Source organism: Haematobia irritans, chromosome 4 (assembly GCF_050003625.1).
Source record: "Haematobia irritans isolate KBUSLIRL chromosome 4, ASM5000362v1, whole genome shotgun sequence".
Classification (NCBI taxonomy): domain Eukaryota; kingdom Metazoa; phylum Arthropoda; class Insecta; order Diptera; family Muscidae; genus Haematobia; species Haematobia irritans.
Genome location: NC_134400.1, coordinates 194,517,007 through 194,534,158, shown reverse-complemented (window position 1 = coordinate 194,534,158; position 17,152 = coordinate 194,517,007). Strand labels below are relative to the sequence as shown.

Sequence of the window (17,152 nt, the reverse complement as noted above, 5' to 3'; positions counted from 1 at the left end):
AATTAGTTTTTTTTTTTAGAAAATCTAACAAAATTTGCCCAAATCGATCTAGATGTAAATATACGTATACTTTTACAATAGGCTTAAAGTTAATTTTTAATACATTTTTAGTACATTTTCGTCAACATCATTTATCATAACTGTTGTACTAGTTTGGTGCCACTATGCTGCACCAAACACTTTTAAGGTTTCTCCAACGTGTTTTCTTTTGTCCAACATTTATTTTACCAAATTGAAAAATTGCCCATAGGCAAAGACATATGTATGTCTAAAAGCAAAAGTTAATAACCAAAACAAAAAAAAAAAACCTAAAGCCACTACAAATGGCCTTTATTAGATTTTCGCCTAGAATCGCTTACAGTCTAAACGTATCTTAACAAGGGACAACATGCGCCAAAAAGTCGGTTAATTGAATTCAAAAATATTTATTATTTTTTTCGATTTTTCTACATCCGTCATAAGCGAAACTGCACCTTGCATAAGTTAATTATAAATCGTTTTAAGTTCAATTTTTTTTTTAATTACTCAGTCGATATTAACTCCGGTACGGATATGTTATCTAATCCGGGCATGAAGGAACTTTATCGTATAGTCGTACTCAATAAAATATTCGTGAATGTCGTGGTTATAGTGAGTGTATTATCATCGTCCTTGGTAATAGCATATCCTTCGAATACCTATAAGGATTTGGATATATGTAATCACTGGAATGGTCGACGTCATTTTCTCGAATTGGGTGAACGTGGCGAATTACATGCCCGCAATGTAACCACATCGGCCTATCGTGTAGGATATTTGAATTTCCAGCTCTTTTTAACTCTGCCCGAGAACTTGTGGAATTTTTACATTGCTTTTTAATTTTTGAAATTTCCAGAGTACATTATACTCGTCGTCTCCCACATCGCCACCATCATCACCACTGAAAGTCCGTAATTTGGATTTTTGGTATCAATGCAATTTGGAGTTGGTGACATGTGCCGAATGTGTAATACGCATTACGGTTACCTATGCCAACTTCTCCAAGACTTGCGAACGCATTTCCAATACAGCGGTGGGAAAGTCATCACTATGTCCCTGCGAACACATACAATTCTCGGAACCACCCTATGATACCACAATATCGGGACAGGAATTTTGTGGCGAAGGAAAAGTATTTCGCAGTAAAACGCGTACATTGCTTTTGAAATTTTTCTATCGGGCAACAAATGTTCATGTTTTCTCGTTGCAGTACTTTTCCGAACGTAAGTAACACATGGTAGAAATCTCAAGAAATTGTATTAAAAATACCCAGAAATATTTGATTTGGGTTTTTTCAATAAAATTAATTATTTTTTGAAATCACGGAAATTATTAATTTATTTTATTAAAAATTTCATTTAAATAGTCCACTGAAAAAAATATTTATTTCGTATTAAATATTTCGCAACCAAAATTTTAGGATACGCAATGTTAAGGAAAATTTTTTTTAAAATAATAAAATTTTATTTACAAGAAATTTTCAAATATTTGCTTCAATAAAATTTTTTTATTAAAATTTAGGAAATAAATTTTCGAAATATGTGTGCCTCCGTTAAAGTTGTATGTCTTCAGACAAAGGCAAATGTTTCTTAAAGTAACACATTAGCATAAAGGGTTAGTGGCCGATATGTATTGCAATCAATTTCAGGTTGCCAAAATTTCTAAAACGCTAGCCTGACAAATCACAGATTTGTTCCAGTGAGTGCCCATTTTAGTGTTTACAAGCTTACAAAAGCAAATAAGGTTATCCATGATGGAATTGGAGCACGGTTGCCACTCGAGCCAAAAATAATTTACCAAAATTAAGAGCATATTTTACCAAAAACAAAACTTTTATTCCTAACATATGGTTATTTTTTCAAAATTTTATTTCTATAGAAAATTTTGTCAAAATTTTATTTCTATAGAAAATTTTGTCAAAATTTTATTTCTTTAGAAAATTTTGTCAAAATTTTATTTCTATAGAAAATTTTGTCAAAATTTTATTTCTATAAAAAGATTTGACAAAATTTTATTTTTATCGAAAATTTTGTTAAAATTTTATTTCTATAGAAATTTTGTCAAAATTTTATTTCTATAGAAAATTTTGTCAAAATTTTATTTCTATAAAAAGTTTTGTCTAAATTTTATTTTTATCGAAAATTTTGTTAAAATTTTATTTCTATAGAAAATTTTGTCAAAATTTTATTTCTATAGAAAATTTTGTCAAAAATTTATTTCTATAAAAAGTTTTGTCAAAATTTTATTTTTATCGGCAATTTTGTTAAAATTTTATTTCTATAGAAAATTTTGTCAAAACTTTATTTCTATAGAAAATTTTGTCAAAAATTTATTTCCATAAAAATATTTTGTCAACATTTTATTGCTATAGATTTTTTTTTCAAAATTTTATTTCTATAGAAAATTTTGTCAAAATTTTATTTCTATAGAAAATTTTCTCAAAATTTTATTTCTATAGAAAATTTTCTCAAAAATTTATTTCCATAAAAAAATTTTGTCAAAAATTTTATTTCTATAGAAAATTTTGTCAAAATTTTATTTCTATCGAAATTTTTGTCAAAATTTTATTTCTATAGACAATTTTGTCAAAATTTTATTTGTATAGAAATTTTTGTCAAAATTTTATTTCTATAGACAATTTTTTCAAAATTTTATTTCTATAGAAAATTTTGTTAAAATTTTATTTCTATAGAAAATTTTGTCAAAATTTTATTTCTATAGAAAATTTTGTCAAAATTTTATTTCTATAGAAAATTTTCTCAAAATTTTATTTCTATAGAAAATTTTGTCAAAATTTTATTTCTATAGAAAATTTTGTCAAAATTTTATTTCTATAGAAAATTTTGTCAGAATATTATTTCTATAGAAAATTTTGTCAAAATTTTATTTCTATAGAAAATTTTGTCAAAAATTTATTTCCATAAAAATATTTTGTCAACATTTTATTGCTATAGATTTTTTTTTCAAAATTTTATTTCTATAGAAAATTTTGTCAAAATTATATTTCTATAGAAAATTTTCTCAAAATTTTATTTCTATAGAAAATTTTCTCAAAAATTTATTTCCATAAAAAAATTTTGTCAAAAATTTTATTTCTATAGAAAATTTTGTCAAAATTTTATTTCTATCGAAATTTTTGTCAAAATTTTATTTCTATAGACAATTTTGTCAAAATTTTATTTGTATAGAAATTTTTGTCAAAATTTTATTTCTATAGACAATTTTTTCAAAATTTTATTTCTATAGAAAATTTTGTCAAAATTTTATTTCTATCGAAATTTTTGTCAAAATTTTATTTCTATAGACAATTTTGTCAAAATTTTATTTGTATAGAAATTTTTGTCAAAATTTTATTTCTATAGACAATTTTGTCAAAATTTTATTTCTATAGAAATTTTTGTCAAAATTTTATATCTATAGAAAATTTTGTCAAAACTGTATTTCTATAGAAAATTTTGTCAACATTTTATTTCTATAGAAAATTTTGTCAAAATTTTATTTCTATAGAAAATTTTGTCAAAATTTTATTTCTATAGAAAATTTTGTCAAAATTTTATTTCTATAGAAAATTTTGTCAAAAATTTATTTCTATAGAAAATTTTGTCAAAATGTTATTTCAATAGAAAATTTTGTCAAAATTTTATTTCTATAGAAAATTTTGTCAAAATTTTATTTCAATAGAAAATTTAGTCAAAATTTTATTTCTATAGAAAATTTTGTCAAAATTTTATTTCTATAGAAAATTTTGTCAAAATTTTATATCTATAGAAAATTTTCTCAAAACTGTATTTCTATAGAAAATTTTGTCAAAATTTTATTTCTATAGAAAATTTTGTCAAAATTTTATTTCTATAAAAAATGTTGTCAAAATTTTATTTCTATAGAAAATTTTGTCAAAATTTTATTTCTATAGAAAATTTTGTCAAAATTTTATTTCTATAGAAAATTTTGTCAAAATTTTATTTCTACAGAAATTTTGTAGAAATTTTATTTCTATAGAAAATTTTGTCAAAATTTTATTTCTATAGAAAATTTTGTCAAAACTGTACTTCTATAGAAAATGTTGTCAACATTTTATTTCTATAGAAAATTTTGCAAAATTTTATTTCTATAGAAAATTTTGTCAAAACTGTATTTCTATAGAAAATTTTGTCAAAATTTTATTTCTATAGAAAATTTTGTCAAAATTTTATTTCTATAGAAAATTTTGTCAAAATTTTATTTCAATAGAAAATTTTGTCAAAATTTTATTTCTATAGAAAATTTTGTCAAAATTTTATTTCTATAGAAAATTTTGTCAAAATTTTATTTCTATAGAAAATTTTGTCAAAATTTTATTTCTATAGACAATTTTGTCAAAAATTTATTTCCATAAAAAAATTTTGTCAACATTTTATTGCTATAGAATTTTTTTTTCAAAATTTTATTTCTACAGAAATTTTGTAGAAATTTTATTTCTATAGAAAATGTTCTCAAAATTTTATTTCTATAGAACATTTTGTCAAAATTGTATTTCTATAGAAAATTTTGTCAAAATTTTATTTTTATAGAAAATTTTGTCAAAATTTTATTTCTATAGAAAATTTTGTCAAAATTTTATTTCTATAGAAAATTTTGTCAAAATTTTATTTCTATAGAAAAATTATGAAGTACCTTTTAGTTGTAGAGGAATATTATGGAAAATCCTTCCAAACTTTTAAAAAATCTACAAACTGTGGCAACAGTGAATTGGAGCCCTCCAGCATTTAAATGTGAATAAGCCTTTTTTCTCATAGCATTGCTCGTTTCCGTGATACTGGAAGTATTGCATAGCCTCCAAAAAGTGGGCGAAACGGTAACAACACTAGATATTATCCGAAAAATGAAGGCTAGATTTAATCGAAATCCACGCCTCAATCGTAGAAAACTTTATCTTGAGCTGAACAGAGAACAGATGCTACACATATTGAAAATGAGCTTGGACTAAAGTAGTTGAAGTTTCAAAAAGTGCAAGTGCTCACTGATGTTCAGAAAATAGACTGGACTGGACTTTAATGCCCACCATGAACTTTGGCATTCTCTCCTAGGTAATGACCAGAGTGACATAGCATTGGCAGAGCAGATAGTTCATTCCACATTTTGCACGAACGAAAAGGCCCACACGAGAATTATGGGTGATTGCAGCAGTTCGCCAGATTTATCTTTAGCGTCGCCTGGCCTGATAAATGACGTTTCCTGGCAACCCGTCATTTCATTGGGATCCCCATAATTCTCATCATTAACCGACTCTCCGATTTCATAACATCTGAACGCCTGACGTTTATCAATCAAAAGAAAGCCTCTCTCATGTCCATGTTGCCCAGAGGGTGTTCCGGGACATCATGAACGCAGCAGTCGCTCGCTTCGTACCCGCTGGTCGAATTGCCCAAGTGAGGCTCAACTTTCCAGCCGAAGCGGCGGGACTCGCAACGAGCGTGGTAAACGCCTGCTGATCCTAGAATCAGGGAACAGAATCTAGAGATTGGTAAGATAGTCGATGAGCACAAGCGGAACACTTGGTTAGAGCACCTGAAGCAATGTAACAGGCACAGGAACTGGTAAATTGTGGTCAACAGTGAGAGCCCTCTCGAACCCCACCACAATGGATGATGGGATCGCAGTCACCTTTGGCAACATGACGGTGACTGATTCGAAGAGATGCGCCAGATTTTTCAACCGACAGTTTGTCAAGCATCCCGAGAGTGATAGAGCGAAAAGGAGAGCCACTCGTCGCATACGTGGTCTCCGAGCCGATGACACACCACAATTTACCACAGCCGAATGTCATCAACAGCGTGAAACCATCCAAGGCGCTGGACCCCGACGGAAAGTCAATGCAAATGCTGAAGCATCTGGGAATACTGGAAGTTGAGTACCTGACCAGACCCGATGTCTGGAAGATGGGTAGGGTGATTCCACCACTGAAGCCAGGCAAAGATTCTAGTAACGGTGAATCGTACAAACCGATATCCCTTCTCTCGCCAGTAGCCAAGACACTTGAGGCACTACTACTCACCAGCCTTGTGGAGAATTTTCCAGCTGCCCACCATCAACATGGATTCCTTAAGGTACATAGCACGACTACAGCCTTGCATGCCATTTCAGCACACACACAATCAACCCAAGCCGTGTCACAGGACTGTCCTCGTGGCGCTTGACCTATCGAAGACATTCGATACGGTCAACCATGCCACACCATTCGAGGACATCGAGAATACGTCCCTACCGGCAGGAACCAAGAACCAAGTACGTGGAATTCAGGGACAAGAAGTCAAAACCCCGCAGAGTTTAACAGGGAGTTCCCCAGGGTGGGGTGATATCTCCGGTACTGTTTAATCTCTACCTGTCTCGATTACATCCCCTCCTGACAGCGTCGAGATTGTATCATATACGGACGATCGTACGATCATGGCATCCGGGCATCCATTGTTGATGACATATGCAATCGACTGAACGTCTACCTCGCTGATCTTACCAGTTATTTCACTGCAAGAAATTTGAAATCATCAGACACACTATTCACTACATGGACGGCGGAAGTACGCAGGCAGTTGAATGTCAGAGTCGACGGCGAAATAATTCCGACCACAAATTACCCCCTAAGATTCTCGGGGTCACATTCGACAGACTCTTTGAGTCGTCCGCCCACGCCACTGCAATTTGTGATAAGCTCCGCGGTAGAAACACTGTCCTCAAGTCGCTTGTCGGCAGCACTTGGGGTGCGGACAAAGCCGGTTTGTGGTAAATTATGCAGCGCCCAGCGCCAGTGTGGACGCCTCAAACGAGCGACACACAGTGGAATAAAATACAGACCTGTCAGAACGCTGCCCGTAGAACTGCAACAGGATGTCTCCGCTGTACACCCCTGGATCACCTTTATGCGGAGACCAAGATCATCCCAGTGTGTCGACACAATTACATGTTGTCAAAGCAGTGCCTCTTGGGTTACTATCGAAGCAGTCATCCAAATCACCATCTTGTGGATAGACAACCTCCACCCAGAAATGTAAGGGTTGATCTTCCCCTTCTAGAGCGCGAGATCCAGCGTTATAAAAGAGAGCCTCAGGATTCATGAGGATACTGTAGTTGAAGCGGTGAGAAGCTACAAGGTAATCCTGTTCTCGGAGTCCGAGCACCGCCCATAGCACCGGAGGAGAGAGACCCCCCACGGCAGACCGGGGTAGTTTTGTTCCAACTAAAATCAGGCAAGTGTAGCCGCCTCAATTCCTACTTATCAGTGATTGATAGCAGCGTAGTAGCCAGAACAAGGATGGGACACACCCCATCCTTGTTCTGGCTACTAGTTGAAGTACATAAGCATAGACCAGAATGGATGAAACTACATTAAAAACTGTTACAACAACAACTGGAAAGACCCAAAGACTAAATGGTGCAAACCAAAATGGTCAGTTACCGAATTTAGTGTTCTAATGACAAATAATTCAAAATTGGGCAGCTTTCTCTTATATCCGACCATTTTTAGTTTTGAACATTAAAATAAGGAGTTAGCATAATGGGTCCAAAATTAAGTTATCTATCCCAGCCAGATCTATACTAAAGGCTGTGGAAAAGTTCATTCGCCCAAACTGAAATATGTACAGTTTAGGCTTGTATAGATTTGTATTTGGCGTTTTCTTTTCAATGGTTCTATTGATCAAGTTCCTTAATCTACTTAAAGTCCATAAAGCTCGATTACTAATTAATTATAAGTTAAGTTAGCATGCATTTGGACTTTAATTGCCCGTTTCAGTATCCGGCTAAAAATATAGCACTGTACATGTCGGCCACCCTGTACTAAACAAAACAGTTATAACAAAGAAAACAAAAAATTTTTTTCTTTTGCATGTTGCATACCCCTATCACATCCAAAAGTGCATCACACCCCATAATTTAGGGCTCATTTAGCTGCCCGCTTTTAAAGGTGAAACGACGTTAATACGCGGGGGTAACACGACTGGTCTTTCCATGACAGTGAAAACAAAAGAAGGCAGCCATACAATAAAGCCTTTCGTTATGTATGTTATTTACTATCCAATTCCACGTTATTGTAATTCCACGACAATGCTTCAAAAAATAGTAAACCGCATGTAATGCACAAATACCGATGTAAAAAGAGAAAAAATTTATCTCATGGGAGAACTTTTTTACATTCATGTTACTCTACACTAAATGAAATCTCTCTTAAGCCAGCTTCACTAATACTCATTCATCTCAATCTCACCTCTATGAATGTGCAAACACAATCATAGCGTCCCTCGAAAGGCGAATGCTTGTTTATGCGTTGTTCCTTCTGTATTCCTATTTGAAAGACTTTTTAGACTTCTTGGACTTTTCAATTTAAATCAATAGAAGTCGAATCAAGCCTTATCATGTTTTTATGTACAAAAAAAAAATCGCTAAAATGTCATCCAAAGTTCAGTATGAAGCAATGTAACCCTCAGGTCTAGTTCAAACACTGTGAGGGGCCTCTCCAACACCCCTAGAATATAAGACATTTGGAGATCTGTCGGCGACTGATGAAGAGAAGTGTGCGAAGTTTCTAACTGAAAATTTATCATCCATCCAGAAAATGATAGATAGATAGAGGAGAGCCATATGTTAGGTTTGGTATAGGACATCCCGTTATATCACTTCTATCTTATCACAGAGTCGTGCCCCTTTCCCTTTTTAGCTCAATGGCAGGGATCCTCCCCTTTATGGCCGAGTCAGAACGGTATTTCTTATTACGACGAACCAGCAACCTGTGCTGAAAAACTTGTTGGAGTTCGGTTGAAACTAGCATTGAACCCATGACCCTTTGTATCGCAAGCGAGTATGCTAACCATTGCATCGTGGTAGCTTCCATAACACGTTGGCTGATAAGTCCCCGGTCTGACACATAGATGACGTCGCTAGTATTAAATGCATATTATTTTTATATAGTACCAACCTTCAAATGATTCGTGTTAAAATTTGACGTCTGTAAGTCAATTAGTTTGTGAGATAGAGCGTCTTTTGTGAAGCAACTTTTGTTATTGTGAAAAAACTGGAAAAAAATTAATTTCGTGTTTTAATAAAATACTGTTTTCTGAAGGGAAAAAATACGGTGGAAGCAAAAACTTGGCTTGATAATGAGTTTACGGACTCTGCCCCAGGGAAATCAACAATAATTGATTGGTATGCAAAATTCAAGCGTGGTGAAATGAACACGGAGGACGGTGAACGGTGAACGCAGTGGACGCCCGAAAGAGGTGGTTACCGACGAAAACATCAAAAAAATCCACAAAATGATTTTGAATGACCGTAAAATGGAATTGATCGAGATAGCAGAGGTCTTAAAGATATCAAAGGAACGTGTTGGTCATATCATTCATCAATATTTGGATATGCGGAAGCTCTGTGCAAAATGGGTGCAGCGCGAGCTCACATTTGACCAAAAACAACAACGTGTTGATGATTCTGAGCGGTGTTTGCAGCTGTTAACTCGTAATACACCCGAGTTTTTCCGTCGATATATGACAATGGATGAAACATGGCTCCATCACTACACTCCCGAGTCCAATCGACAGTCGGCTGAGTGGACAGCGACCGGTGAACCGTCTCCGAAGCGTGGAAAGACTCAAAAGTCCGCTGGCAAAGTAATGGCCTCTGTTTTTTGGGATGCACATGGAATAATTTTTATCGATTATCTTGAGAAGGGAAAAACCATCAACAGTGACTATTATATGGCGTTATTGGCGTTTGAAGGTCGAAATCGCGGCAAAACGGCCCCATATGAAGAAGAAAAAGACAATGCACCGTGCCACAAGTCATTGAGAACGATGGCAAAAATTCATGAATTGGGCTTCCAATTGCTTCCCCACCCACCGTATTCTCCAGATCTGGCCCCCAGCGACTTTTTCTTGCTCGCAGGGAAAAAATTTGTCTGCAATGAAGAGGTGATCGCCGAAACTGAGGCCTATTTTGAGGCAAACCCGAAGGAGTACTACCAAAATGGTATCAAAAAATTGGAAGGTCGTTATAATCGTTGTATCGCTCTTGAAGGGAACTATGTTGAAAAATAAAAACGAATTTTGACAAAAAATGTGTTTTTCTTTGTTAGACCGGGGACTTATTAGCCAACCTGTTATATAATAAATTGTAAGACGATATAAGTATCTCCGCATGGCCGTCTGTTGTAATCATGCTACTGTCTTCAATAATGGCGCTATTGCTCTGAAATTTGGCCAAGTTCGAAGATGGGCTATATAGGTCCAGGTTTTATATACCTCCCAGAAGCCGTAGTTTTTATTCGATTTGCCTAAAATTGGGAATCTAGATGTATTTAAGGACCACAAATAGGTGTATCGCTCCATGTCTTGGTATAGACCACACGCAGAGAAGGAATATGATCGCCTCAAACATGTTTCAAGAGCAAAATGTTATTTTTGTATAGTGACCATGTAACATGTTTGTCACTAAAACGTTATTTTCTCGTCAAATATAACCTGCTTGCCGAAATCAGAAACATGATTTCCGAGAAAAAAACATGGTTGTGAAAACCATGTTACATGGTCACCACCCAAAAATAACATTTTGCTCTTAAAACATGGCTGAGGTGATCATATTCCTTCTCTGGGTGCATTCTCCCGATTTTACTTCTTGGGTTTCTAGAAACCGTATTTGTAATCCGATTTGTCTAAAATTGGAAATCTAGTTGTATTTTTGGCCCACAAATAGGTGTGTCGAAGATGGTGTATATCGGTCCTTGTTTTGGTATATATAATAAATTGTAAGACGATATAAGTATCTCCGTCTGGCCGTCTGTTGTAATCACGCTACTATCTTCAATAATGGCGCTATTGCCCTGAAATTTGGCACAGATTCGCAGGCCAAGTTCGAAGATGGGCTATATAGGTCCAGGTTTTATATACCTCCCAGAAGCCGTAGTTTTTATTCGATTTGTCTAAAATTGGAAATCTAGAGGTATTTCAGGTCCACAAATAGGTGTACCGGAAATGGTGTGTATCGCTCCATGTCTTGGTATAGCCCTCATACAGGCCATTCTCCCGATTTTACTTCTTGGGTTTCTAGAAACCGTAGTTTTTATCCGATTTGTCTGAAATTGGAAATCTAGTGGTATTTTAGGCCCACAAATAGGTGTGTCGAAGGTGGTGTGTATAGGTCCATTTTTGGTATAGGCCCCATATAGCCAAATCTCCCGATTTTACTTCTTGAGCTTCTAGACATCGAAATTTTTCTCCGATATACATGAAATTAAAAACCTAGAGGTATTTTGGGTCAATAAAAAGGTGTGCCGACTATGGTGTGTATAGGTCCAAAGTTTAGTTTAGCCCCCCTATAGCCCGATCTCCTGATTTGACTTCTTGAATGTCTACACATCCGAACTTTTATCCGATTTGGCTGAAATTCAAAATCGAGAGGTATATTCGGTTCATAGATAAGTGTATATGGTGTGTATAGGTCAACGGTTTGGTTGTAGACCCCGCATCGGTTAATGTTTTCGTATTTACCGATCTTCAGATTTGAACTCTTAAGTTTGTAGACATCCCAATTTTTATGCGATTTGCCTTGAACTCAAAATTAAGAGGTATTTTTGGTCCACACATAAGTAATGCGAATATGGGGCGTATCCATCGATTTTGATATACCCACCATATAGACCGATCACCGATCACCATCACGAATATGGTGTCGGTCGGTCCATGTTTTGGTACAGCTCCCATGTGTATTCTATATAAGTAACCTGACGAAGTGTTTTCTAAGGAAACAATTATATTTTTTGATTCATGGTTTGCATCAGATTCGGCCCGGCCGAACTTAAGTCCGTATATACTTGTTTGTGTGTATATTTAAACAGGAAGACGTTCTTGATTCAAAATGAATTTTAAAATTTATTTTTACTTTTCGATTGTAATTATATTTAACTAAAGGGTGATTTGTTAAGAGCTTGATAACTTTTTTTTTAAAAAAAACGCATAAAATTTGCAAAATCTCATCGGTTCTTTATTTGAAACGTTAGATTGGTCCATGACATTTACTTTTTGAAGATAATTTCATTTAAATGTTGACCGCGGCTGCGTCTTAGGTGGTCCATTCGGAAAGTCCAATTTTGGGCAACTTTTTCGAGCATTTCGGCCGGAATAGCCCGAATTTCTTCGGAAATGTTGTCTTCCAAAGCTGGAATAGTTGCTGGCTTATTTCTGTAGACTTTAGACTTGACGTAGCCCCACAAAAAATAGTCTAAAGGCGTCAAATCGCATGATCTTGGTGGCCAACTTACCGGTCCATTTCTTGAGATGAATTGTTCTCCGAAGTTTTCCCTCAAAATGGCCATAGAATCGCGAGCTGTGTGACATGTAGCGCCATCTTGTTGAAACCACATGTCAACCAAGTTCAGTTCTTCCATTTTTGGCAACAAAAAGTTTGTTAGCATCGAACGATAGCGATCGCCATTCACCGTAACGTTGCGTCCAACAGCATCTTTGAAAAAATACGGTCCAATGAATCCACCAGCGTACAAACCACACCAAACAGTGCATTTTTCGGGATGCATGGGCAGTTCTTGAACGGCTTCTGGTTGCTCTTCACTCCAAATGCGGCAATTTTGCTTATTTACGTAGCCATTCAACCAGAAATGAGCCTCATCGCTGAACAAAATTTGTCGATAAAAAAGCGGATTTTCTGCCACTGATTTTGGTAATAAAATTCAATGATTTGCAAGCGTTGCTCGTTAGTAAGTCTATTCATGATGAAATGTCAAAGCATACTGAGCATCTTTCTCTTTGACACCATGTCTGAAATCCCACGTGATCTGTCAAATACTAATGCATGAAAATCCTAACCTCAAAAGAATCACCCTTTATAACTTATTTCCAGGTAATGTAAAAATCGTTAGCGGTATACCGCACCAATCTAGCTTAACAAATGATCCCAATGCGAAAGGCCCTCAAATAATATCAACACCCTATTTTCCCATGAATTATCCAAGGGATTATGGAACTGAACAAATACTCACATGTGAATCGGACAATTGTCATGTGCGTTTGGATTTCACAGATTTTCAATTGGGCATCACATCGACATTGGAAATATTCGATTCGAATGGTCAAATGGTTGACTCCTATTCGGGTGAACATTTTCGTCCGCCAATTATCATTAGTACGGGAAAATCATTACTATTGCAATTTCGAGGTAATGGTGTAACAAGTGCCGGATTTAGGGCAGAGGTAACATTTGTTACACCCACCCAATTGAAGGAGGATCGTTTAGTGCCATATACGGGTAAGTGAATACAAGAGAAAATTAAGTCAACAAAAAATATTCCATTGATTTATCGTTAAGAAAATCATTAGGAAAAAAATTCATAAATATTATGAAAATTTACATAATATTTACGATTTGTCTCATTTTATAATGTCAAATATTTTCGTTATTATAATGAAAAATATTCATCCAATGAATGAATAAAAAAATTGGAGCATTTTTCAATTAATATAACGTAAAGAAAATCAATAAGAAAAAATTCATAAATATTACGAAAATTTACATTGTATTTACGAATTTATTCTTTTTTAATGACAAATATTTTCGTTATTATAATGAAAAATGTTCATCCAATGAATGATTAAAAAAAATTGGGGCAGTTTTTTTCCATTGATTTAACGTAAAGAAAATCATTAAGAAAAAATTCATAAATATTATGAGAATTTACATTATATTTACGAATTGTCTCATTTTATAATGGCAAATATTTTCGTTATTATAATGAAAAATGTTCATTCAATGAATGATTAAAAAAATTGGAGCATTTTTTTCCATTGATATAACGTAAAGAAAATCATTAAGAAAAAATTCATAAATATTACGAAAATTTACATTATATTTACGAATTGTCTCATTTTATAATGACAAATATTTTCGTTATTGTAATGAACAATTTCCATCCAATGAATGATTAAGAAATTGAAGCAATTATGTATTACTAACCTCACTATTTCAGATTGTGGCGGTTTAGTTTCGGGTCCCGGTGGAGCCATTACCATGATGAATATGATCGAAAATGACACCGATGTTCGTATGTTCGATTGTATTTGGATTATAAAACCCAGCAGTAATTTCATGATGATGAAAACCCATATCTCTTTGCGTGTCCAAGAGTTCCACAGCATGGCCTCGCGATCCGATTTAACCATACGCCAGGGTACCACATCCGATTCTCTTGAAATCGAAGATGTTGTCTGGCCCAACAATGGCATGTCTATGGAAAATCACAATGTGCCCGTATTGACAGGCTATTACATAAGATTGCGTGGTGTTTTTGGCATGTCCTCAAAATTGGCCATTGTCTACAGTGTCTTCAACTACCTGAGTAAGTGCCAAATGTTTGTTGAAGGGCGGGGTATGTAAACAGGGCGGGGGTTGCTGAAATTCGCACATCTATCTTTAAACAGATCCCTATCTTCAATTAGATTGCTACATTGGCTCGGAGTTTCTGTGCAACAATAACCATTGCATCTCTATACGTCTGCATTGTGATGGATTCGATCATTGTGGCGATGGCAGCGACGAGCCCGATTCCTGCGAAGAGGATTGGGCTCACTTACAAAATGATCGTCGTTGGTATTCACATAAACCGAATTATTATTTTCCCAAAATAGAGCAATATCCCGATTTGAGAACGGCTACTGGAATTTTCGTTATATCAACATTGGGAATATTTGCAGTTCTCTCCGGATGGATGGTCATATTATACCGCATGGGTGTAAGGGCACGGCATCAGAGAGAATTGCAAAATCATTTGCAGACCATAAGTGAACTATTGGGTAAGTAAACTTTGGGATAATCAAATTAATATCAGATGTGTTTTTGTACCATTACACGTCAGTGTTGCCATGAGTAGGGGAAAATCCCTACATGTAGGTTTTTTTCTAATATTAGGCGCCTCATAGGGACGTAGGAGCACAATGTAGGGACTTTTCTACTCAACGAAAATTTTAATAATTTTTACACGTTGGTGGGTCTAGAGGACATAAGAGTAGCCGGCAAGGCTTGATCATTAACCATGTGTGATAACAACGGTTAGAAAATTTTGTCAAAATTTTATTCCTGTAGAAAATTTTTTCAAAATTTTATTCATGTAGAAATTTTTTTTAAAATTTTATTCCTGTAGAAAATTTTGTCAATTTTTTTCTATAGAAAATTTGGTCAAAATTTTATTTTTATAGAAAATTTGGTCAATATTTTAGTTCTATAAACAATTTTGTCAAAATTTTATTTCTATAAACAATTTTGTCAAAATTTAATTTTTTGTTTTTTTGTCAAATTTTATTTTATAAAAATTTTCTCAAAATTTTATTTCTATAGGTTTTTTATACCCTGCGCCACACTGTGGAACAGGGTATTATAAGTTAGTGCATATGTTTGCACCACCCAGAAGGAGACGAGATAGACACATGGTGTCTTTGGCAAAAATGCTCAGGGTGGGCTCCTGAGTCGATATAGCCATGTCCGTCTGTCCGTGAACACATTTTTGTAATCAAAGTCTAGGTCGCAGTTTTAGTCCAATCGACTTCAAATTTGGCACACGTATGAGTTTTGGCTCAAAATAGATCCATATTTATTTTGGAAGAAATCGGTTCAGATTTAGATATAGCTCCCATATATATATTTCCCCCGATATGGACTTATATGGCCCCAGAAGCCAGAGTTTTACCCTAATTTGCCTAAAATTTGCACAAGAAGAACAATTAGTACTATAGTCAAGTGGGCCAAATTTTATTGAAATCGGTTCAGATTTAGATATAGCTCCCATATATATCTTTCGCCCGATATGGACTAATACGGTCCCAGAAGCCAGAGTTTTACCCCAATTTGGTTGAAATTTTGCAGAGGGAGTAGAATTAGCATTGTAGCTATGCGTGCAAAATTTGGTTGACATCGGTTCAGATTTAGATATAGCTCCCATATATAGCTTTCGGCCGATTTACACTCATATGACCACAGAGGCCAATTTTTTGCTCCGATTTAGTTGAAATTTTGCACAGGGAGTAGAATTAGCATTGTAGCTATGCGTGCCAAATTTGGTTGCAATCGGTTCAGATTTAAATATATCTCCCATATATAGCTTTCGCCCGATTTACACTCATATGACCACAGAGACCAATTTTTTGCTCCGATTTAGTTGAAATTTTGCACAGGGAGTAGAATTAGCATTGTAGCTATGCGTGCCAAATTTGGTTGCAATCGGTTCAGATTTAGATATATCTCCCATATATAGCTTTCGCCCGATTTACACTCATATGACCACAGAGGCCAATTTTTAACTCCGATTTAGTTGAAATTTTGCACAGGGAGTAGAATTAGCATTGTAGCTATGCGTGCCAAATTTTATTGAAATCGGTTCAGATTTAGATATAGCTCCAATATATAGCTCTCGGCCGATTTACACTCATATGACCACAGAGACCAATTTTTTGCTCCGATTTAGTTGAAATTTTGCACAGGGAGTAGAATTAGCATTGTAGCTATGCGTGCCAAATTTGGTTGAAATCGGTTCAGATTTAGATATAGCTCCCATATATATGTTTTTCTGATTTCGACAGAAATTGTAAAATCGCCACTGCTTAGTCGAAAAGTTGTGAAAATGACTCTAATTTTCCTAAACTTCTAATACATATATATGGAGCGATAAATCATAAATAAACTTTTGCGAAGTTTCCTTAAAATTGCTTCAGATGTAAATATTTCCCATATTTTTTTATTAACATTGTGTTCCACCCTAGTGGATTAGCCGACTGAAATTTTGAGTGTATAGATTTTGTAGAAGTCTATCGAATTCTGTCCAGATCGAGTGATATTTAAATGTATGTATTTGAGACAAACCTTTATATATAGCACCCAACACATTTGACGGATGTGATATGGTATCGAAAATTTAGATCTACAAAGTGGTGCAGGGTATAATATAGTCGGCTCTGCCCGACTTTAGACTTTCCTTACTTGTTTTATAGAAACTTTTTCCAACATTTTATTTCTATAGAAATTTCATCTACCAAAACATCAAGAATTCTATCAATCTACCAAACAGAAAATATTTACAATTTTTGGTAGAATTCTACAAACTGTGGCAACCGTG

General features: G+C 34.5%; 1 protein-coding gene across 2 annotated transcripts in view; it reads left to right on the top strand.

Annotated features, from left to right (window-relative positions):
* The first annotated feature begins 358 nt into the window (after positions 1-358).
* Positions 359-17,152, top strand: part of Culd (CUB and LDLa domain) — a 30,549-nt gene continuing 13,755 nt past the window's right edge. The window contains exons 1-5 of one of the 2 annotated variants that reach the window (XM_075305804.1): positions 359-786; positions 875-1,241; positions 12,895-13,299; positions 14,018-14,386; positions 14,487-14,840. In XM_075305804.1, the coding sequence (XP_075161919.1) occupies positions 553-786; positions 875-1,241; positions 12,895-13,299; positions 14,018-14,386; positions 14,487-14,840 (1,729 nt within the window). In that variant the 5' untranslated portion in view covers positions 359-552. Of the gene's footprint in view, positions 787-874; positions 1,242-12,894; positions 13,300-14,017; positions 14,387-14,468; positions 14,841-17,152 lie in introns of both variants that reach the window. The other variant, XM_075305803.1, reaches the window with a different exon arrangement.